Source organism: Bos mutus, chromosome X, assembly GCF_027580195.1.
Source record: "Bos mutus isolate GX-2022 chromosome X, NWIPB_WYAK_1.1, whole genome shotgun sequence".
Lineage (NCBI taxonomy): Eukaryota > Metazoa > Chordata > Mammalia > Artiodactyla > Bovidae > Bos > Bos mutus.
The window spans coordinates 93,460,267-93,484,731 of record NC_091646.1 but is presented as its reverse complement, the minus strand read 5'-3'; the positions used below and the strand labels follow the sequence as shown (position 1 = coordinate 93,484,731).

Below are 24,465 nucleotides of genomic sequence, written 5' to 3'. Positions count from 1 at the left end.
TGGCCGTGGCTGTCTACCTCGACCATGATGACGTGGCCTTGAAGCGTTTCTCCCGCTTTTTCCTGCTCCGCTCCCATGAGCACAGCAAGACAGCCGAGAGCCTGATATTCCTGCAGAACCATCGTGGGGGCCGCATCTGCTTCCTCAACATCAGAAAGCCTGAGACCCAACAGTGGGAGAGCGGACTCCAGGCCATGCAAAACACCCTGCACCTGGAGAAGTGCGTCAACCAGAGCCTGCTCAACCTGCACAAGCTGGCCACTGATAGCAGCGACGTCGAGCTGTACTACTTCCTGGGGACCGACTACCTGGACCAGCAGGTCAAGTTCATCAGGGAGCTGCGGGACCACCTCAGCGACCTAAGCAACATGGGGCTCCCAGAAGGTGCTCTGGCAGAGTACTTCTCTGACAAGCTCACCCTGAGGGGTGGCAACAAGAAGGACTGAGCCTGGACTGGACTTTCCCCCGAGTCCGGGGTGACTGCCCAAGGTCACCCTGCCTGCAATGCAGACCGCAGTATTGCCCTTGCAGAAAAAGTTCACAAGTTTTCCTTTTTTCAGTGTTGCCAGTTCTTCCAATAAAGTAATTGCTTCCTGAAGAAATAAAGGTGCCTTGTTGATTCATGCGTGCAAACCCTTAACCTTTCAAGCTTTAAAATAGGTATCCAGCAGTCTTTCGAGCTACCAATGCCCTGTCCACAGGCAGCTCAGGATCTCCACAGAGGGAGGGAAGAAGAGGATCCATGGGACCCTGAACAATACAAAATGTACCTTCCCCTAATAAACAATGTGGTATATGGGGTGGGCATGGGTGAGGTGAGGCCCTGGTGAATGTGGGTGCCTGTGAATAGATGAGACATAAAAATATGGCCTGAAAATCACGATTGGGGTTGATCTCCAGAAATAGTGAAGGGAAAGGGATTGGGAAGGGAATGAAATAAAAGGGTCTTCATTTTGTTTGAAGCAGACTTCTGGGTAGCAAGATGGGGGCCTGGGAAACTGGCATAGCAGAGTCCCTCTCTGACAAGCTCACCCTGGGCTACGTGACAATTTAAGGGTAGCAGGCCTGGCTTTCCCAGAGACACACTTCCTGTGGTCACCACTGTTGAGCATGGAATCTGCCCTTACAAAACATCCACGTGCAATTTTCTACTTGAATTGTACCACCCTGCAATAAAGTAGCATGATACCACTCCCAAAATTTATCTCAATTCTATTGAAGGTGATTCTATATAGCCCTTCTAGGGTGAAAAATAGAAGCTCATGAATGAAGGTCGATTTGTGATACTGAATATAAAGTAAAATAAATCCCCCTGAATATGAAGTCAGTGGTACTGGCTGCAGGTTGAAGCTGGGAGACCAGTTCATAGGTATCACAGCTGGTCCAGGTGAAAGACAATGGTGATTGAACTGGAGTGGAGGATGAAGAAATGAAGAGATGTAGACACAGTGCAGATGGATTGGGATACATCAGCAAGGTTTCTTCATGGACCAGAGATGAAGAGTGAGATATGAAGAAGAAAAATCTACTTTAGCCTGGGTTGATGGTGGTACCATTTTATCAATTTGGGGTCTTTTGCCAGGGGCACAGCTGGGATGGAAGGTTGGAGAAGGCATGTCATGTAAAATCTGAGATGCATATTAGACATCCAAATGGAACTGTCATGCAGGTATCCAGAAAAATGAATCTGGGGTTCAGAGTGGATGTCAGCTTTAGAAACAGACCCATGGGAGACATCATGATCAGATGAAGTCTCTACACATGTAAACCCTAATATTGCCTTTGCCTACCAAAAACACTCAAAATATGTTTCTTCTGTGCCTAGGTGTGGTTAATAAGGCAAAAGTTAAAATTTTACAGATCTTGCCTGTCTTATCAAGGATACATGGTCCCTGATAAGAGATGGTCCTCAGATTGACACATGGTCCATCTGAGCCTCCCAAAAGTTTGCAAACTGTTTTGAATATTTACAAATATTCCTCCCTGTAGCTCAGACAGTAAAGAATCTGCCTGCAATGTGGGAGACCTGGGTTCGATCCCTGGGTCAGGAAGATCCCCTGGAGAAGGGAATGGCAACCCATTCGAGTATTCTTGCCTGGAGAATCCCATGGACAGAGGAGCCTGGTGGGCTACAGTCCATGGAATCGCAGAGAGTCGGACATGACTGAGTGACTAACTCTTATTTGAATATTTACAAATATATAAACAAGCCTGGCTACAAAGGAGTTAACTGTCCCATTTCACCATGACTGCACTTGAATATTTTCTTAAAATGAGGATTAACTCTCTTCAGTTAAATTTCCAGAAAATTTGCTTGTTCCTTTGTTCTTAGACAACCGGGGTCTTCTCACTCTGTTTCTTTCTCTGCTCACATTGAGGATCTCTCCTCTTTCTTTGACGGGCATTCCCTGGTGGCTCAGATGCCAAAGAATCTGCCTGCAATGCAGGAGACACAGGTTTAGTCCCTGGGTCAGGGAGATCCCTGGGAGAAGGGAATGTCCACCCACTCCGGTGTTCTTGCCTGGAGAATTCCATGAACAGAGTAGCCTAGCAGGCTCCAGTCCATGGGGTCGCAAACGGTCGGACATGACCGAGTGACTAACACTTTCATTTTCCTCTGACAATGTCTCAGATCCTACATATGTCAATTAACGGTTCTCCTCTAGATAGAAGCAAGCACCAGGTGAGTAGCTGTTCATCTTTATAACTAGAAATTGACTTTCAGGTTGTGCTAGGGCTCCATTACTGCGCAGGCTCTTCTCTAGTTGTGGTATGTGGGTTCCTTAGTGTGGTGGCTTCACCTGTTGCACACCACGGGCACGAGGCGCTTAGACTTCAGTAGTTGTGGCACATGGGCTCAGCAGTCGTGGTTCCCCGGCTCTAGAGCACAGGTTCAATAGTTGTGATGCGCAGGCTGAGGTGCTCTGCGAAATGTGAGATCTTCCTGGATCAGGGATCAAACCCAGGTCTCCTGTTTGGCAGAAGGATTCTTTACCACTGAGCCACCAGGGAAGCCTGAAGATCCTTCTTGCTGTCCAGTTTTGGAGAAACAGTTTGGTGTCATGGATTCTTCCCCACAGATGGCCTGGGATCAAATGCCATTCTAGCCACTTACTAAATTGAGGGCATTGGGGAATGTGAATTACCTTCTCTGTGCCTCTGTTATCTCATATGTGAAATAGGGATCAAAAAACTATTGCTTAAAAGAGTAGACAGAGAAGGTAATGGCCCCCCACTCCAGTGGTCTTGCCTGGAAAATCCCATGGACAGAGAAGCCTAGTAGGCTGTAGTCCATGGGGTCGCTAAGAGTTGGACACGACTGAGCAACTTCACTTTCACTTTTCACTTTCATGCATTGGAGAAAGATATTGCAACTCTCTCCAGTGTTCTTGCCTGGAGAATCCCAGGGACGGGGGAGCCTGTTGGGCTGCTGTCTATGGGGTTGCACAGAGTTGGACACGACTGAGGCAACTTAGCAGCAGCAGCAAAAGAGTAGATGGCTTATTATATTGTAAATGTTTAATTTAAATTTAAACATATTTAGAATTAGTATCTTTCAATTGCCCTAAGGCAGGGCAGTATCAAATGAAACAAGTTCCCACAGGGCTAGATGACCAAGGTCAACCCAGGGCATTTGTACATGTACACTCTCCATTTTCTACCTCAGATCTTATATAATTGGGGGAGAAAAAAATAGCATATGTAGGGCACAGCTTTCTGTATCTGCCTGAATGCCCTATTCCCTTACTGGGGGAAGATCTAACAAAGTTAAACGCCCAAGTGACTTTCTCACCAGAAAAAGTAGACACTAAAGTACTCCTAGGTCAAGCCTGCCCCATCCAAGCTGTGCTATGACAATGGAGAGACAAACTTCAACCAGAAGTCCCTGAAGAAATTCTACAAAAGGTAAGAGCAGATGCTTGAGTGGAGGGGAGGCCAGGAAGAGTCAAGACTACTGACCCAGTAGGAGGAAGACTCCAGCTCAGTGCCAAGTATTCGAACTGAAAAAGCAATTGCCTTTAAAGAGGCATGTGAAGAATAAAGCCTCTGACAACCACCTTTATTAAATGCCAAGTAATCCAAACTTAGTAGTGTACTGTCACTCAGTCCTGTCTGACTCTTTGCGACCTTGTGAACTGTAGCCCGCTAGGCTGCTCTGTCCATGGGATTCTCCAGACAAGAATACTGGATTGGGTAGCCATTCCCTTCTCCAGGGGATCCTCCTGACCCAGGGATCAAACCCATGTCTCCCACCTTGCAGGCAGGTTCTTTAGCCTCTGAATCACCAGGGAAGCCCTTTAAAGGCCACAGGCTGTCTGGAAGCAACATCCAAATGATACTTGCCCTCCAGGATCAACACCAAATAGTGCTACAAGCCAACTTGCCCTATGATCCCTCCTCCACAAAACCCATCTGGATATGGGGAATGTGCTCCCAGGATCTGTGCAGGGACTGCCCTCATGGTTGTGCCTAAGTAGCATCCATAAGATCGCCTGTAGCCTAGGATATAAATGTCCCCAGAATATTCATGTGCTTTGGATGAGCTCTTCCAGGAAGGAAAGGACAGCATTCCACTGCTAAAGATGTCCTTGATGACCCCAGAGAGCTCTCAACAATTTGTTCCACAGGCAGCATGCCCTGCAGTCCTCAAGGAAGCCTCTAGGTTATATCAGGCTAGCCTATGCCCAGCCGATGACCAACACTGCATATCCACATGGGTTCCCACCCCTGGGTGGCCTCCACTCCAGAAGACCTCACTCGTGAGTGAGACAGACTCATCACTGGAGATGATCCCATCCCAAGGGACATCGTCCCAGGCCAGGAGTTCACCATCGGAGACGCCTATGCCTTGTCCACTGGAGATGACACCCAAGGGCCAGGGCACCATGTTGGAGATGCAGCTGCTCACCCAGATGACTTGCTCTCCAGTTCACATTGTGGAACACTGCAATGTGGACTGAGACGTTCCAGAAACAATGGATCAAGTGCACTGCCTGATGGCACCAGAGGACGAGCCACTATTATCTAGCGGAACTTGCTAGGTGCTGGCTGGCTGACTCAACCCTAGACCAAGAGGCCCGTCAGACTGTCAGTCATTTCTCAGCCCAAAAGGTGCACCAAAAACAGACAGCGCTGCTGCCTACAAATACCGAAGGCCATTCATGTCCTCACCTCCTAACTCTGCTGTCTCAGCATCACAGGCTGGACTGTACTCTAAGCACCTGGGTTGTTTTGTTTTGTTTGCCTGCACTGGGTCTTAGCTGCAGTATGTGGGATCTCGTTCCCCAACCAGGGACTGAACCCAGGCCCCCTGCACTGGGAGCTTGGGGTTGTAGCCACTGGGCTACCATGGAAACCCCCTGAATTGTTTTTTTTGTTTGTTTATTTTTAATGTTTTTTTTTATTGTAACATAAGTGTCTGATCTTAAGCTGTTGATTGCCAAGGCATCCACATCACAGACAGCTGTCTTAAATAAACACAGTGCCAGCTACCAGACTAGATGAGAACCAGGCTTCCCCATCACAGAAGTTTCCTTTGTTTTAGAGATCACTGGATGACTAGGATAACTGCCATCTGACCACTTGGTTTTCCCTTCTGACATTTTAATTCACGCTCCTGTTTTAAATTCACCAAGAAAGACTAAATCTGTGACACGCTAGGCATCCCATCCTAGACCCCAACAAAAGCGACCCAGGTAGCATGTGTACTCACTTTCTACCCATGATCTGGCTGTGCAGCCCAACGCATGCCGTGCGTCCTCCAGGACCTGTGAGTAATAAGCCATGTTTTCTTTACAAAGTTCCCTAAGTGTTGCTACTGAGGCACCTCTTGCAATCATAATAAGAACCACACGGAGTGGGGCGGTGGGGGGGGGCGTTGGGTAGGGGTGAGGCGGTGAAATCACAATGAAAAACATGGAAGTGTTAGTCATTCAGTCGTGTCAGACTCTGTGCGACCCCACTGACATTAGCCGGCCAGGCTCCTCTGTCCATGGTATTCTCCAGGCCAGAAAACTGGAGTAGATAGCCATCCCTTCTCCAGAGGATCTTCCAGATGCAGGGATCAAACCTGAGTCCTTTACTCCCAAATATAGATAGACAAATGTTTACCAGATATTTGACAGAAGTGAAAGAGATCATGATGAATAAACAGAACTATTTCTGGAGAGAAAAACAAATATACTACAGGAAACAGAAAAGAACATTACAAAAAATCCAAATTCATATTGTCAGAACTGTAAAGACGACAATGGGTTTATAAAATGGGAATAGAGTGCTATAAAAGGGAGCAACTAGAGTATAAGAGAAAGTCTTTGGAAAAAAAGTATTACAGCAAAATTAAAAACTTTGCCGGAGGCGGTCCTAAGATGGCAGAGGAATAGGACGGGGAGTACCACTTTCTCCCCCACAAATTCATCAAAAGAACATTTGAACACTGAGTAAATTCCACAAAACAACTTCTGAATGCTGGCAGAGGACATCAGGCACCTGAAAGGAGGTAAGAAAAAATATAAAAGATAAAAAGATAGACAAAGGAGGTAGGGATGGAAGTCACTCCCCGGAAGGGAGTCTTAAAAAAGAGAGAAGTTTCCAAATACCAGGAAACACTCTCACTGGCGAGTCTCTGGTGAGCCTTGGAACCTCTGAGGGCAACATAACCGGGAGGAAAAATAAATAAATAATTAAAACCCACAGATTCCGTGCCGGACTGTAACTCCCAGCGGAGAAGCAGCACAGACGCCTGCATCCGCCACTAGCAAGTAGGGGCTGGGCAGGGAGGCAGGGGCTGCATTGCTTAGAGTAAGGACCGGCCTGAATGCCCTGAGGGCAATCTGAGGGAACTAATTTGAGATGGCAAACCAGACTATGGGATAGAAAAGCCCTAACCTAAGACACCTCCAGGCCCTCTCACAGAACAAAGAACTGAGCAGAGCTAGCCAGCTGCGAACAGGCCCATCCCTCTCCGGAGACAGGCAGGCAAGGGCAGCCAGGGCCAGAAGGGGCAATCGCGGCCTCAGAGAGGCATTAACTACCAAACTGCAAGCAGGCTTCATTGCTAATGAAGACTTCTTGGGATTCTGGACGGTCGACATCTGCCTGAGAAGGTGCGCGGGTTGTACACCCAGAAAACCCAGTGGCAGGGACGGGGGAGGCGATAAGTCGCAGCAACCGCGCTCGCCAAACACCTGGTCACCCGAGCTGCTCGGACCTGGGAAGGACACAAAATGCAGGCCCTACTGAGTCTGCGCCTTTGTGGAGTACCTGAGTACCGGAACCTGAGCGGCTTAGACCTGGGAAGTGCATACAACCCAATGCTGGCCTCAGAGAGTTCCCAGCAGAGCAACCTAGAGCCTAAGCAGTGTAGACAGGGAAAGCATACACGCCGTGAGTGGGGGCAAACCCAGTATGGCCAAGACACTGCGAGCACTCCCCACAGACACCAGTGTTATTTGTTTGCAGGGTTCCTCCCTCTCCACAGCACGACTGAACAAGTGATCCTAAAAAAGTGTCCACCACCGCCCCCTTGTGTCAGGGTGGAAATTAGACACTGACGAGACCAGCAAACAGCAGAAGCTAAAACAGAGGGAACCACCTTGGAAGTGACAGATGGAGAAGTCTTGAGGCTACTGTAAGAATAAGACTGAAAACCAGAGGCAGGAGGCTTATCAAGGCAGTGGTTCACTGACTGTGATCCTCAGACCACAAGCATCAGCAACACCTGGAAACTTCCTAGGAATGCAAGTTCTCAGGCCCCACTATAGATCAAGTGAGTCAGAAACTCTGGGGCTGGGGTCCTGCACTCTTTATCAGCCCTCCCAGAGATTCTGAGGCAGGGTAAATCTTGAGATCCACTGTACAATTCTTTTATGCAGCTTATTTATTGTTTAAATCATTAGCATTAGCCTACAGTGGTCTATAGTAGCCCCAACATACACAACCTGAATCATAGAAATTTTCTTAAATCAGATTTTTCTATCCTTTAAAGATTCTCTCTGTATATTTGCAATCCAGAAAAACTGTTTGGTAAATTCTGCAGCAGTTTTTTTAGAAAAAAAAAATCATTGACATAGCATATGTATAGGTAGTTCTAAATGTGCAATAGCTTCATGAAATCAACTTTCAGAATTTTCAATAAAAATTTTTAGATGGCAACAGCCCTCTCATGTTTTCTTATCTTTAATTTGAAGTGTTGGGAATGATACAAATACTCTTAAAGAGTACTGTCACTCCTGGAAATAGTAAAGCTGATTCCCTTTGAATCACTTACTTAGCACCAACATGACACCAGGCACTGTGCTAGGTACTAGGTAGCAAATTTGAAAAGATCTAGTTCTGACCTCACAAGTGTCACTCCTACGGAGGTACTAGATACAAATGCAGGAGGACAAAAATGAATACATAAAAGCTGATGAGTGTTCCCCGGCTTCTCCTTCAGCCAACTAAAGAGAACTCAGGCCTCTTTATCATTTTCCATCCCTGGCCTTCTGAATTTTTGATCCTGTTGTGGATGGGCCAGACTCTGCGAGGAGACAGGTATAAATCAAACGTGTGGTGGGTCAAAAAGCAGATGGAATGCCGCTGAGCAACTAAGCCCGTGTGCCACAACTATTGAACCTGTGCTCTTGAATCCAGGAGCTGCGACTACTGAAGCCCACGTATCTAGTGCCCATGCCCCATAACAAGAGAAGCCACTGCAACGAGAAGCTTGCACACCACAACTAGAGAGTAGTCCCTGCTCACTGCAACTAAAGAAAAGCCTGGGGAGCAACGAAGGCCCAGCACAGCAAAAAATAAGTAAAATTATTTTTTTAAGGCAGATGGAAAATAAGGAAATTAGAAACAATAAATTGTTATGTCACTATATAACAACACTTGCTAAAGACATATTTCCATCATGATAAGGGATTTCTGTGAACTTTTTTGAAAATCTGTGATATGGTTCACCAAGTTTTATTTCATTTTCTTCTTCCTGAGTATATACAAAGACCATATTTCCCAGTCTCCCTTGAACTCTGATCACAATCATGGGATGAGTTCTGGCCAATGGATTCGGAGTCAGCAGTTTTATGCTTCCAATATCACACACACACACACACACACACACACACACACACACAAATGGCATTCTTTTTTCACTCTTTCCCCTTCTTTGTGCAACCCGGAAGTAATATCTTCTGGGATGTGGACGCTACAGGATAGTGGAACTACCAATAGCTTGGGACCATAAGAACAGAGATCTATCCCTCCTTTGCAGAGCATGAGAGAAAAAGATAGATGAGAAAGGAAGGTTTTTAAGGAGCTTTGCTTTTTCTAATTATTATTTTCACAGTGGTCAAAAGAAACAAGTAAAAGTTTGGGTCGCTCTGAAATTACCTTTTGGCTGCTAATTTTTGCTTTTGTAATGCACCATTACTCAGAGTCCAAACACCATGATTCTGGCATTATACGTTACCAAAATAAAATAGTTGTTAAAATGGGGCTATGGATAAGTGCCCTGGAAGCATGGAGGAAAAGTACGCCAAGCCTGGAAAGGCTAAACTGGATGCCTGCCCTCTTAATAAGACAAAAGATTGTTTACGGTCCTTTTTGTATTCTCTCCCCTTTCCATCCCTCTCCAACCAAGGGAAAAATAAACACAAAGACAAAGCAAAAACACCTGGGAGGGGAGGGGAAGAACCCTGGTGATTACCCTCTGCATCATATATTTGAACAAGCAGCCACATGCCAATTAACATGGTTATAATGCTCCCAGAACAAAAGTACTGAAACATTGCCTGGAATCAAGACTCAATAGACAGAAATCAGGGACCCTGATCAGAAAAAAGTACATTTATAGGTAATAACATTTAAGAAGAGAACTTCCCCCTACCTGAGCTGCAGGGCCAGGGCTGGAGGCATCACCTTTGCTCCTATCCTGCCGATGAGGGTTGGGAACACCCCTACCAGCTCCACCACAGTGATGTGTCGAAGATCCAGGCCACACTGTGCTTGCTGGAAAAAAAAAATCCAAGATAGGAGGTGTAAGTGTAGCTAAAGAAAATCCATGTCAAACTACAGGCGGACAGAAGCAGCACTGTTCCGTTTGGGGAAGTTTCTCTGCCCACTCCATACTGTCCTGAAGATGGTTGAGAAACTGGGGTTAAACTAATGGCTATAAAACCCAAATACCTTCCTAAAGGAATCATTCAGAAATGACTTGGCAATGAGATTTTGAAAACCTAAGTAAAATGGCAGTGTACGTATTTCCAGATGGGGTGAGACTTTGCATGAGCCAAATTTCCTAACAAGTATCAAAGACCACCTCCAGAGGATTTTCATTTGTATTTGCAAGGACAAAAGATTACTTCTAGTGTCCCCTTATCTACCCATTCTTCCACCCCTCACACTCAGCAGCCCAAAGCCCACACACACACTAACATGGTGAAGAAACTAGGATAAGACATTCCAACCCCCACCTGATGCCCTGCTTTCTTTCTTTTTTTAACAATTGGTAACCTGGGTTTGGTGGGTGCCACCCAATTCCCAGGTGGCACAAGTGGTAAAGAACCCACCTGCCAATGCACATAGACCTAAGAGACAGAGATGCAGGTTCAATCCCTGGGTCGGGGAGATACTCTAGAGGAGGGTAGTATGGCTACCCACTCCAATATTCTTGCCTGGGAAATTGCATGCACAGAGGAGCCTGGTGAGCTACAGTCCATGGGGTCACAAAGAGTCACACACAACTGAAGTGACTTAGCACATATGCACGCCTGCACCAGCAGACACCACTTGATGACCTGGCTCTGGTGGCTGGAGGGATTACAATGCTGGGTCACACGTGACTGTAATAGTTTTTGCTGGGCTACCACATCCAGGTCATTGCAGAGACAGCAAACTAAAATACACCCCCAGTTTCTGTGAAAGAGGTCTCATTTTTTCTCCTGGATCTTCAGCCTTAAGGACAGGTTTCAGGCTTGGCACACATCTTGAGACCTACAGAGAGGCTCTCAGGGAATACATGCCAGGGACACCATTTTTGTGCTGTCCCTCTGGACAGTCCCTCTGCTATGCCCAGGCAGGGGAGGTGATACATAGCCTCACCCACTACAGACTGAGGCTCCTGTCCCTTCCAGACCAGAAAGCCTATTTGGGAAAATTTGAGAGTTGCCTGAAATGTGCCCTCCCAGTACCACCCAGGCATGGCCCGAGTCATTGCCCTACCCATTCTGGAGTGTGGCTCCCAGCTGACAGGAGGAGTTGGTGAGAATACCTGGAAGCTGTACAACCCAGCAACTCTTAACTGAGAGGCAGGTGAGCAGAGCTGATGGCTGCCAGGGCAAAGAAAGTGGCCCTGTGAGGCCAGGGAACTTGATATATGAGTCGGCTTGAGTCAAGGTCACAAACTAAGAATATCCGTGGCATTGAAGGTGCTTTTCCCACTGTGCCCAGGAATGGAAAACCATTCACAACCTCACTTATAACTGAATACTACCTTCAGACCACCTGACCAAGGAACTGAAGCCTAACACAAAGGAAGCTGTATCACCCATCCAACAGCCCTGCTTATGGTGCATCTGAACAGAACACAGACTGTAGCTTTCTCTGTCTGCAGAGCAAAACTGGTGTCCTTACCTAGGCAAAATATTCAGTGCACACTCTTGTTTGACTTGGGTCCCCAGACCATGAGCCATGCCAACTCTGGGTCCCTTCCTGCTGCTTTGCCAGAGGAGGGAAGCTAATTCATAGCCGCACCTACAGCTGGGCATATTACCCAGTCTAAAGCATCTAGTAAGCCTGAGGAGAATCTAGAATTCATGAAGCACATCCTACAGCTGCATTTGGGCAGGGGACTAAGATGGCAGACCTACCCAGCTGTTCCCAGTCTATGGCACACCCCTGCCACCAAGCTCAGAGCTCAAACCGATGCTTCAGCCAACCAGATCCTAGCAGCAAGCCCCACCTTCCCAAGGATGTTACCAGCAGATATGTCCAGAAACCTAACAGAGCTGACTGAAGAACTGTCTCTGCCAAAGTAAACCGGAACTGTCTGGAAAAAGAGATCACTTACTCAAATGAACAGATACCGATAAAAAGAATCAAGGATCATGAAAAAGCAAGTATGTCTGATACCACCAAATGTAATTAATAAAGGGCCAATAACTGACCCTAAGAAATTGGAGAGCTATGAACTTTCAAAGAATTCAGAATAATTCTCTTAAAGAGGTTTTGTGAGCTATAAGAACAGACAACTAAATGAAATTAGAAAAATGAACAGGAGTTTGACAAATATAAACCATGAAAAAAAAATCATACATCTGAATAATAAAATAACTGACAAATTCAATAGAGAGCCTCAAAAGCAGATTCAACTATGCAGAAGAATAAGAAACCTGGGAAACAGATAATTTGAAATTATCCAGTCAGAGGAACAAAAAGGAAAAATAATGAAAAAGATTGAAGAGAGCCTAAGGGACTTATAGGACACAATGAAAAGTATTTGCATTCTGGGAATTCTAGGAGAAGGAAAGGGACAAAAAGTGTATTTCAGTAAATAATGGCTGAAAAATTCCCAATCCTTGGGAGAGAACTAGACATCTAGATCCAAAAAGGATGCCAAATAGATTGAACCCAAATAGGCTACACCAGGACATATTATAATTGTCAAAAGACAAAAACAAAGACTTTTTAAAGCAACAAGAGAAAAGAGAGAAGTTACATACAAGGGAACCTCCATAAGACTGAGTGAGTGAGTGAAGTCGCTCAGTCATGTCTGACTCTGCGACCCCGTGGACTGTAGCCCCCCAGGCTCCTCCGTCCATGGGATTCTCCAGGCAAAAATACTGGAGTGGGGTGCCATTTCCTTCTCCAGAGGATCTTCCTGACCCAGGAATCGAATCCAGGTCTCCCGCATTGCAGGCAGACGCTTTACTGTCTGAACTGAAGGGTTTAGAGGCCGTCAAATGGACATGACCTATAAAGGCAATTTTGATGGTTTTACATAGAAATGACCTCTAATGAAAGAGAACACAAATGGGAACTATTTGAGATACATTTCTATGTAAAATGTAGTTTGCACATAATTCAGCATTTTAAATGAGCACTCTGCAACCGAGACCAAACCATAAGACTACCATAAGACTACCAGTGGTTTAATAATGGAAATTTTTCAGACCAGAAGAGAATGGTATGACATATTCAAAATATTGGGAGGAAAAACTGTCAACCCTAGAAATTCCATATCCAGTAAAGCTCCCCTATAGAAATGAAAGAGACACAAATATTTTTCTGAAAAAACAAAAGCTGAGAGAGTTCATCACCATTAGACCTGCTTTACAAGACTTCTTTGAGTGGAAGTACAGTCAGTCGTCCATATCCACAAGTTACAGATCCACAAATTCAACCAACCATGGACCACATACTATATGTAGAACCAGAAGATCAATGTATATGGAGCCCATAGATACAGAGCACTGACAATGGGATGTAAGCATCCACGGATTTTGGGGTCCACAGTGAGTCTTCCAACCTATCCCCTGTAAGTACTGAGGAATAACTATAAAAGGACAATAACTAACATCATAAGAACATAAGAAGGCAGTGTAAAACTCACTGGAAAGGGGGAAACTTAGTCAAAGTTGAGTTCTGTAATATGGTAATAGTGGTATGTAATTCACTTACAGCTTGAATTAAAAAGTTAAAAAACAACCATGGTAGACAGAGACAAGATGGCAGAGTAGAAGGATGTGAGCTCACCTCTTCTGATGAAACCACCAAAATAACTAACTTCTGAACAACCAACAAAAAATGCTGCCGCTGCTAAGTCACTTCGGTCATGTCTGACTCTGCAACCCCATAGACGGCACCCCACCAGGCTCCCCCGTTCCTGAGATTCTCCAGGCAAGAACACTGAAGTGAGGTGCCATTGCCTTCTCTGCAAAAAAATGCTAGAACCTATCAAAAAAGATACCCTACATCCAAAGACAAAGAAGGAGCTACAAGATGGGGGGGCGGGGTAGCGTGCGCACCCACGCGCCTGTGTGCAAAAGTGATTAAATCAACTCCTGGCCATCAGGTGGGCGGGCCACAAACTGGAAAATAATTACACCACAGAAGTTGTACACAGGAGTGGAAGTTCTGAGCCCCACATCAGGCTCCCCAGCTAGGGGGTCTGGCAACAGGAAGAGGAGCCTCCAAATCCTCTAGTTTTGAAGGAAGTGGGGTTTAATCACAGGAATTCCATAGGACTGGGGAAAACAGAAACTCCACTTTGGAGGGCACACACAAGGTCTTTGGCACACCAGGAACCAGGGAAAAGAAATCAGTGACCTCATAAAAGACTGGGCCAGACCTACCTGCTAGTATTGCTAGTATTGGAGGGTTACCTGCAGAGGTTAGGGGAGGCAGCTGTGGCTCACTGTTGGGACAGACAATTACAGCAGTAGTTCTCAGGAATATACATCAGCATGAGCCCTGCTGGAGGCCACCATTTTCTTATCAAGACCTGGACCCACCCAACAGCCTGTAGGCTGAGTGCTAAGATGCCTCAAGCTAAACAACCAACAGGACAGGAAAACAGCCCCACTTGTGAGACTATTTTAAGTCATCCTGAGCACACAGCTGCCTACTAAACACACCCCTTGACAGGACCCTGCCCAGGAGATGGACAAGACCCAGCTCCACCTACCAGTAGGCAGGAACTAATCCCTCCCACCAGGAAGCCTGCACAAGCCTCTTAGACTGCCTCATTCAAAACCAGACAGACAGAAGCAAGAACTACACAGCCTGTAGCCTGCAGAGTGGAAACTGCAATCAGAAAATTAGACAAAATGAGACAGCAGAGGTATATGTCCCAGATGAAGGAACAAGATAAAACTCCAGAAGAACAAATAAGTGAAATGGAGATAGGCAATCTGCCTGAAAAGCAATTCAGAGTAATGATGGTAAAGATAATCCAAGATCTCAGAAAAAGAATGGATGCACAGATAGAGAGCACCTCAATATATAAGGCAAATACTAATAGACATAAAAGGAGAAATTGACAGTAACACAATAATAGTGGGGGACTTTCACACCCCACTTTCATCAATGGATAGATTATCCAGACAGAAAATCAATAAGGAAACCCAGGCCTTAAATGACACATTAGACCAGATGGAATTGATATTCATGTAGCATTTCATCCAAAAGCAGCAGAAAACACATTCTTCTCAAGTGCACCTTCTACATAGATCATAGAAATGTTTTCTTAGATCAGTCTCCCAAGGCAAAAGAAATAAAAGCAAAAATAAACAAACAGAACCTAACCCAATTTATAAGCTTTTGTGCAGCAAAGGAAACCACCAGCAAAATGAAAAGACAACCTACAGAATGGGAGAAAATATTTGCAAACAAGGCCAACTGACAAGGGGTTAATATTCAAAATAGCAAACAGCTCATACAACTCAATATAGAAAAAACAAACAGCACAATCAAAAAATGGGCAGAAGACCTAAACAGACATTTCTCCAAAGAAGACATACAGATGGTCAATAAACACATGAAAAGATGCTCAACATTATTCATTATTATAAAAATGCAAGTCAAAACTACAATGAGGTATCACCTCACACTGATCAGAATGGCCATCATTTAAAAAATCTACAAACAATAAATGCTAGAGAAGATGTGGAGAAAAGGGAACCCTCTTGTACTATTAGTGGGAATGCAAATTGATACAGCCACTATGGAGAACTGTATGGAGGCTCTTAAAAAAAAAAAATCTAGGAATAAAAAGTCTACAAATAATAAATGCTAGAGAGAGTGTGGAGAAAATGGAACCTTCCTACACTGTTGGTGGGAATTTAAATTGGTACAGGGATTATGGAGAACAGTGTGGAGGTTTCTTAAAAAACTAAAAATAGTGATACTCCTGGGCATACATCAAAAGAAAAACGTGGTTTAAAAGGATACACACACCACAATGTTCATTGCAGCACTATCTACAATATCCAAGACATGGAAGTAACCTAAATGTCCACTGATGAATGGATAAAGAAGATGTGGTACATATATACAATGAAATATTATTCAGGCATAAAAAGAATGAAATAATGCCATTTGCAGAAACATGGATGGACCTGGAGTTTATCATAGTGAGTAAGAAAGAGAAAGACAAATATATGACATCACTAATATGCAGAATCTTAAAAGGTGACACTACAAAGCAGAAGCAGACTCAGAGAATGAACTATGGTGTCAGGGTGAAGGGTGGGGAGAGGAGAGAGTGCAGGTTGGACAGGTACACACTGCTATATTTAAAATCTATAATCAACAAGGACCTATTGTATAGCACAGGGAACTCTGCTCAATTTTTTGTAATAACCTAAGTGCGAAAAGAATTTGAAAAAGAGTAGATACATATATACGTGTATATATATATATATAACTGCATTACTTTGCTGTACATCTGAAAGTAACATTGTTAATCAACTATAATCCAATATAAAACATTTTTTCAAAGATACAGAAACTTAAAAGAATACCTAACATGGTAAAAATAACTAAAATTACAATAATCTGAGGTATACAATATTAAAGTTATGAAGTATACAATATTAAAAACTATGTAAATTGTAACATCAATAACCTAAAACGGGAAGGGAGTATAATTTAAAGTATAAAGCTTAGGATTTGATTGAAATTAAGTTGGTATTAGTTTAAAATAGTGTGTTATAATTTAAGGTTTTTTTGTTTGTTTGTTTGTTTTTAATGTAAGCCTCATGGTAACAGCTTCCCAGGTGGTACTAGTGGTAAAGAACCTGCCTGCCAATGCAGGAGACATAAGAGATGTGGGTTCGATCCCTGGGTTGGAAAGATCCCCTAAAGGAGGGCATGGAACCCAGTCCAGTATTTTTGCCTGGAGAATCCCATGGACAGAGGAGCCTGATGGGCTATGGTCTATAGCGTCAAAAAGAATCAGACATGACTGAAGTGACTTAAAATGCATGCTCATATGGTAACAAGAAGGGAAAAACCTGAATTACAAAAAAGTATGATAAAGTCAAAGCATACTAATACCACACAGCATCAAAACACAATAAAAGAAAAGAAGAAATAGCTGATCTATAAAACAACCAGAAAACAATTAACAAAATGGCAGTATCTTATTATTTATCAATAATAACTTTAAATGTAAATGGATCCAGTTCTCTAAATGAGAAATCAAATGGCTAAATGGATTTTTATAAAAGATCTAATGATATGCTCATTGCAAGAATCATTTTGGCCTTCAAGACATACAAAGGAAATGTAAAGGGATGGAAAAATAATTTAAGCAAACAACCCAAAAAAGTCAGGAGTAGATATATCAGACAAAATAGGCTTTAATTTTAAAAATGGTAAAAGGAAACAAAGACGGTCATTATATAATGATGATAGGATCAATACATCAAAAAGTTATAATGATCATATTTACGTGCCCAACATTAGAAAACTGAAATTCATAAAGCAAAAACTGATAGACCTAAAAGGAGAAATAAACAGGACTTTAAAACCCCACTCTCAACAATGGATAGATCATCTAGACAGAATCAATAAAGAAACACCAAATTTGAATAACTCTATAGACCAAAAGGGGCTTCTCAGCTGGCACTAGCGGTAAAGAACTCACCTACCAGTGCAGGAGACATAAGAGACATGGGTTTGATGCCTGGTCAGGAAGATCCCCTGGAAGAGAGCATGGCAACCCACTCCAGTATTCTTGCCTAGAGAATCCCATGGACAGAGGATCCTGGCGGGCCACAGTCCATAGGTTCACAAAGAGTCAGACATGACTGAAGTGAGTTAGCATGCACAGACTAAATATACAAAACAGACATACACAGAATAGTCTATCCAACATCAGCAGAATACACATTCTTCTCAAGTGCAGGTGAAACATTTTCTAGAACAGACCATATGTTGCTGCTGCTGCTAAGTCGCTTCAGTCGTGTCAGACTCTGTGTGATCCCATGGACAGCAGCCCACCAGGCTCCCTGGGATTCTCCAGGCAAGAATACTGGAGTGGGTTGCCATTTCCTTCTTCAATGCACGCACGCATGCTAAGTCACTTCAGTCATATCTGACTCTGTGCGACCCTATGGACAGCAGCCACCAGGCTCCTCCATCCACAGGATTCTCCAGGCAAGAATACTGGAGTGGGTTGCCATTTCCTTCTCCTGACCATATGTTAGGCCACTAAATAAACAAGTCTTAGAAAATTTAAGACAGAGAAGGCAATGGCACCCCACTCCAGTACTCTTGCCTGGAAAATCCCATGGATGGAGGAGCCTGGTAGGCTGCAGTCCAAGGGGTTGTGAAGAGTCGGACACGACTGACCGACTTCACTTTCACTTTTCACTTTCATGCATTGGAGAAGGAAATGGCAACCCACTCTAGTGTTCTTCCCTGGAGAATCCCAGGGATGAGGGAGCCTGGTGGGCTGCCGTCTATGGGGTCACACAGAGTCGGACATGGCTGAAGCGACTTAGCAGCAGCAGCAGAAAATTTAAGAAGACTGAAATTATACCAAGTATCTTCTCTGACCACAGTGGTACAAAATAAGAAATCAATAACATGGGGTCGCTAGGAGTCGGACACGACTGAGTGACTTCCCTTTAGCTTTTCACTTCCACACATTGGAGAAGGAAATGGCAACCCACTCCAGTGTTCTTGCCTGGAGAATTCCAGGGACGGGAAAGCCTGGTGGGCTGCCGTCTATGGGGTCGCACAGAGTCGGACACGACTGAGCAGCAACAAGAGGAAACTGAAAATTCATGTATACATGGAAATTAAACAACACTCTCCTGAATAACATATGGATCAGGAAGAAATTAAAGGGGAAATAAAGTATCTTGACACAGAAATGGAGACAACATATGAAAACTCAAATGCACAACAATAAAAACCAACATTAAAAAGCAAGAAATTTCCCAAATTAACAACCTAATTATGCCTTAAGGAGCTAGAGAAAGAAACTGAACCCAGAGGGAAGGAAATAAAGATTAGAGCAAAAATAAATGAAACTGAAAACAGAAAAACAGTAGAAAAGATTAACCAAACTAAGAGTTGGTTCTTTGAAAAATAAATTAAATTGACACTCCCTTAAACTAAGGAAAAAACTAAATCAACAAAACTGTAAATGTCAGAGAATTACAACTGATACAACAGAAATACAAAGTTCATAAGAGGCTATTATGAATAGCTCTATGCCAATAATTCGACAACCTAGAAGTGGAAAAATTCTTAGAAACATAAAAACAATCAAGAGTGAATCATGAAGGAATGGAAAGTCTGAATAGATCAATTACTAGTAAGGAGATTAAATCAATAAAATAATAAAAAAATTAAAAATCCCCCAATGATTAAAGCCCAGGACCAGATAGCTTCACTAATGAATGTTACCAAACATTTAAAGAATGTTTGTAAAGAATTGACAGTAACCTTGAAACCCTTCCAAAAACAGTAGAAAAGGAAGAAATATTTCCAAACTCATTTTATGAGGTCAACATTACCCTGATAGCAAAGCCAGAAAAAGACACTATCAGAAAAATACAGATCAATATCCCTGATTAGTATGGATGCAAAATTTCTCAAAATATTAGCAAACTGAATTCAGCAGCACATTACAAGGATAACTCAGCATGACCAAGTGGAATTTCACCTAGAATGCAGGATGGCTCAACAGACACAAAATCAATGATATATCAGATTAATAGAATGAAAAAATCACCCCAATAGATGGAGAAAAAGCATTTGACAAAATTCAACTTATGTTCATGATCCTTTTAAAAAAAAAGTTTTTGGTATAGAAACAAAGTACCTAAACATAAGAAAGGTCATAAATGACTAGTCTACAGCTAACATTATTCTCAGTGGTAGAAGGCTGGGACAATCTATGAAAAAATGCTAGGCATTTTTACACAAGTGGGGATGGGGGTGGAGAACAGTCCTGAAGCTTGTACAGAACTACAAAAGACCCCTAAATAGCCAAGCAATTCTCAAAGAATAGAACAACAACAACAAAAAAAGAATATAGCAGGAGGCATCACATTTTCTGATTTCAAGCTATACTATAAAGCTATGGTACTTCAAACAGTATCAGTTCAGTTCAGTCACTTAGTCATGTCCGACTCTTTGTGACCCCATGAATTGCAGCACGCCAGGCCTCCCTGTCCATCACCAACTCCCGGAGTTCACTCAAACTCATGTCCATCGAGTCAGTGATGCCATCCAGCCATCTCATCCTCTGTCGTCCCCTTCTCCTCCTGCCTCCAATCCCTCCCAGCATCAGGGTCTTTTCCAATGAGTCAACTCTTTGCATGAGGTGGCCAAAGTACTGGACTTTCAGCTTTAGTGTCATTCCTTCCAAAGAACATCCAGGGCTGATCTCCTTTAGAATGGACTGGTTGGATCTCCTTGCAGTCCAAGGGACTCTCAAAGTCTTCTCCAACACCACAGTTCAAAAGCATCAATCCTTTGGCACTCAGCTTTCTTCACAGTCCAACTCTCACATCCATACATGACCACTGGAAAAACCATAGCCTTGACTAGATGGACCTTTGTTGGCAAAGTAATGTCTCTGCTTTTGAATATGCTATCTAGGTTGGTCATAACTTTACTTCCAAGGAGTAAGCATCTTTTACTTTCATGGCTGCAGTCACCATCTGCAGTGATTTTGGAGCCCAAAAAATGAAGTCTGATACTGTTTCCACTGTTTCCCTGTCTATTTCCCATGAAGTGGGACCGGATGCCATGATCTTCATTTTCTGAATGTTGAGCTTTAGGCCAACTTTTTCACTCTCCTCTTTCACTTTCATCAAGAGGCTTTTGAGTTCCTCTTCACTTTCTGCCATAAGGGTGGTGTCATCTGCATATCTGAGGTTATTGATATTTCTCCCGGCAATCTTGATTCCAGCTTGTGCTTCTTCCAGCCCAGCGTTTCTCATGATGTACTCTGCATATAAGTTAAACAAGCAGGGTGACAATATACAGCCTTGTCATACTCCTTTTCCTATTTGGAACCAATCTGTTGTTCCATGTTCAGTTCTAACTGTTGCTTCCTGACCTGCATACAGTATAGTACTGGCATAAAAACACATCCTTACCCGCCCAAAAAAGCAAATGGGAAGGAATTGGGAGCCCAGAAATAAACTCAAGGATATATAGCCAACTTGTATTTGACAAAAGAGCCAAGAATACTCAATAGAGAAAAGTCAGTCTTTTTAACAACTAGTGCTGAAGAAACTGGATATTCACACGTAAAAAAATGAAACTAACACCTTAGGTTATACTTCTTACAAAAATGAGCTTGAAATGGATTAGAGACTTAAATAGAAGATATGAAACTATGAAATTCCTAGATGAAAAAACAGGAAAAAGAGCTCCTTGATATAGCTCTTGGCAATGATTTTTGGATATGACACCTTAAGCACTAGCAACAAAATGAAAAAACAAAAAACAAACAAAAAAACAAGTAGGATTACATGAAACTAAGAAGCTTCTGCACAGTAAGAGAAACTATCAACAAGTATAAAGACAACCTACAAAATGGGAACAAAAAACACTTGCAAGCCATTTATCTGATAAGGGATTAATATCCAGAATCGCTAAAGAACTCATTTAACTCAACAGCAAATAAATGATTCAATTTTAAAATGGTCAAAAGGCCTGAACAGACATTTCTCCAAAGAAAATATATGAAAGGCCAACAGATACATGCTAAGTCGCTTCAGTCGTGTCCGACTCTGTGTGACCCCACAGACGGAAGTCCACCAGGCTCCCCCGTCCCTGGGATTCTCCAGGCAAGAACACTAGAGTGGGTTACCATTTCCTTCTCCAATGCATGAAAGTGAAAAGTGAAAGGAAGTCACTCAGTCATGTCCGACACTTAGCGACCCCATGGACTGCAGCCCACCAGGCTCCTCCATTCATGGATTTTCCAGGCAAGAGTACTGGAGTGGGGTGCCATTGCACAGATACATGAAAAGATGCTAAATATTACTAGTCATTAAAAAGCAAATCAAAATCATAAGACAACACCAAATGCCTATTAGAAGGGCCATCATGTTGATGTATGGCAAAACCAATACAATACCGTAAAGTAAAAAAAAAAAAAAAGGCCATCATTAAAGAGACACATAACAGCACAGCTGGTCTACATGGATGCAGTGTGCTGTGCTGTGGCCATGCAGTGCTCTGCTGCTGCTAAGTTACTTCAGTCGTGTCCGACTCTGTGCGACCCCATAGACATCAGCCCATCAGGCTCCCCGTCCCTGGGATTCTCCAGGCAACAACAGTGGAGTGCGTTGCCATTTCCTTCTCCAATGCATGAAAGTGAAATGGGAAAGTGAAGTCGCTCAGTCGTGTCCAACTCTTAGCAACCCCACGGACTGCAGCCTACCAGGCTCCTCTGCCCATGGGATTTTCCAGGCAAGAGTACTGGAGTGGGGTGCCATTGCCTTCTCCATGCAGTGCTCTGAGTCACTTGCAAATGGTGTCCTTGGGCCACAATGTTGCACTTGTCTCCTCCTCACCCCAGTTAAGCACTCCAACCCCAGTAACCCTCTAGTCTTCTTCAATCTGGATATTAGAGGGGAACAATATGGTCTAATTGCCTTAAAATTGCTTGCAGATATTATGCCCCAAACTGCATACATTTTTCAAGCATTGTGTACAGGAAAATTGTGTACAGAACACTTACCCAGGTGGTGGTAGTGGTAAAGAACTCCTGCCAGTGCAGGAGACATAAGAGACATGAGTTCAATCCCTGGGTCAGGAAGATTCCCTTGGAGAAGGAAATGGCAACCTACTGCAGTACTCTTGTCTGGAAAATCCCATGGATAGAGGAACCTGGTGGGCGACAGTCCATGGGGTCGCAAAGAGTTGGGCATGACTGAAGTGACTTAGCAGTCAGGTACAGGAGAAACGGGCATTGGACTCACTACTGGGAAACCTCTCTATTTGAAAAAAAAAAAAAGTCGCTCAGTCGTGTCCGACTCTTTGCAACCCCATGGACTGTAGCCCGCCAGGCTCCTCCATCCATGGGATTTTCCAGGCAAGAGTACTGGAGTGGGTTGCCATTTCCTTCTCCAGGGAATCTTCCCAACCCAGGGATCGAACCTGGGTCTCCCAGACTATAGGCAGACGCTTTACCGTCTGAGCCACCAGGGAAGTGGTGAAATTGAAAGGATGCCCTTTTCATCAAATCAAGAAATTTATGATTCAGGGTGGAGACTTCTCCAATTAGAATGGGACAGGTGGAGAAAATATTTATGATGAAAAATTTGAAGATGAAAACTTCCATTGTCAGCATAATGAGGCGGAATTACTGAGCCTGGCAAATGCAGGCTGCAAGATAAGCGATTCTCAGTTCATCACGACAGTTCCGACTCCTCACTCATGGGAAACACGTGTTGTTTGGGCAAGTGATGAAAGGAATGGGTGTGGCAAGGATTTGGGAAAATGTGGAGATGAAAGGTCAAAAAACTGCCAAATTGTGCATTATTGCAGAATGCAGAAAACTGAAGGAAGGGGATGATTAGGGAATATTCCCCCAAGATAGTTCTGGTGACAGTCATCGAGATTTCGGAGGATGCAGATGTAGATTTAAAAGATGTAGATGAAATTTTATCAGTAACAGAACACTTAAAAAACATTGGAAATTCTTTATTCAAATCCCAGAACTGAGAGATGGCCATTAAAAAAAAGTACACCAAAGTTTTAAGGTATGTGGAAGGCACAAAAGTTGCAGCTGAAAAAGCACGTGGATCAAAGCTGCAGCCTGTTGCTTTAAGCTGTGTGCTGAATATTGGAGCTTGCAAACTGAAGATGTCCACTGAAAATGTCTGATTGGCAGGGAGTGGTTGACAGTTGCTTGGAGGTCCTTGAAACAGATTCAGCAAACACCAAGGCACTGTACCATAGAGCCCAAGGGTGGCCAGGATTCAAAGAATACGATCAAGCATTGTCTGACTTTAAGAAAGCCCAGGAGATGGCACCAGAAGATAGAGCTATTCAGGCAGAATTGCTGGAAGTCAAACAAAAGATAAAGGCACAGAAAGATAGGCTGCTCTGCAGCCTATGCAGAAATGTTTCTTAAGCAATTCAGTTTTGGTTAAGTATTGGAGAGTCAGTTCCTAGGTAGGCTGATAAGAAGTCCTGAGGAGGAGAAAGGGGTCTGGAGTTTTCAAGGAGGAGAAAAGGACAAAGGGTTTTTTTCTTTAAGCCCAGAGCAGATGATTATACAACAAAACAACTCATATTGCTCAAGGATATGTTTTCCTTAAACTCTGTACCAATGATTATATAACAACAATGTATCCTGCTTGAAGACATGTTTCTCCCTTTTGAGAAACTTCTGACTAATCCTGTCATTTTAAAATATATATTATGGGAGCAGCTCTGGTAAAATCTTTCTATTGTTAGTTCTAATCCCATTATCTTAAAATGTATATTGTGGGAGTG

General features: G+C 43.5%; 1 protein-coding gene and 1 pseudogene across 2 annotated transcripts in view; one reads left to right on the top strand and one right to left on the bottom strand.

The window, feature by feature from the left end:
• The window catches only part of SRPX (sushi repeat containing protein X-linked), a 144,342-nt gene that overhangs the window by 21,045 nt on the left and 98,832 nt on the right, over nucleotides 1-24,465 (bottom strand). For both annotated transcript variants that reach the window (XM_005889422.2, XM_070365984.1), the window contains one exon: nucleotides 9,872-9,993. In XM_005889422.2, the coding sequence (XP_005889484.2) occupies nucleotides 9,872-9,993 (122 nt within the window). The remainder of the gene's footprint in view (nucleotides 1-9,871; nucleotides 9,994-24,465) is intronic.
• LOC102270250 (peptidyl-prolyl cis-trans isomerase D-like) lies at nucleotides 11,184-24,119 on the top strand (annotated as a pseudogene).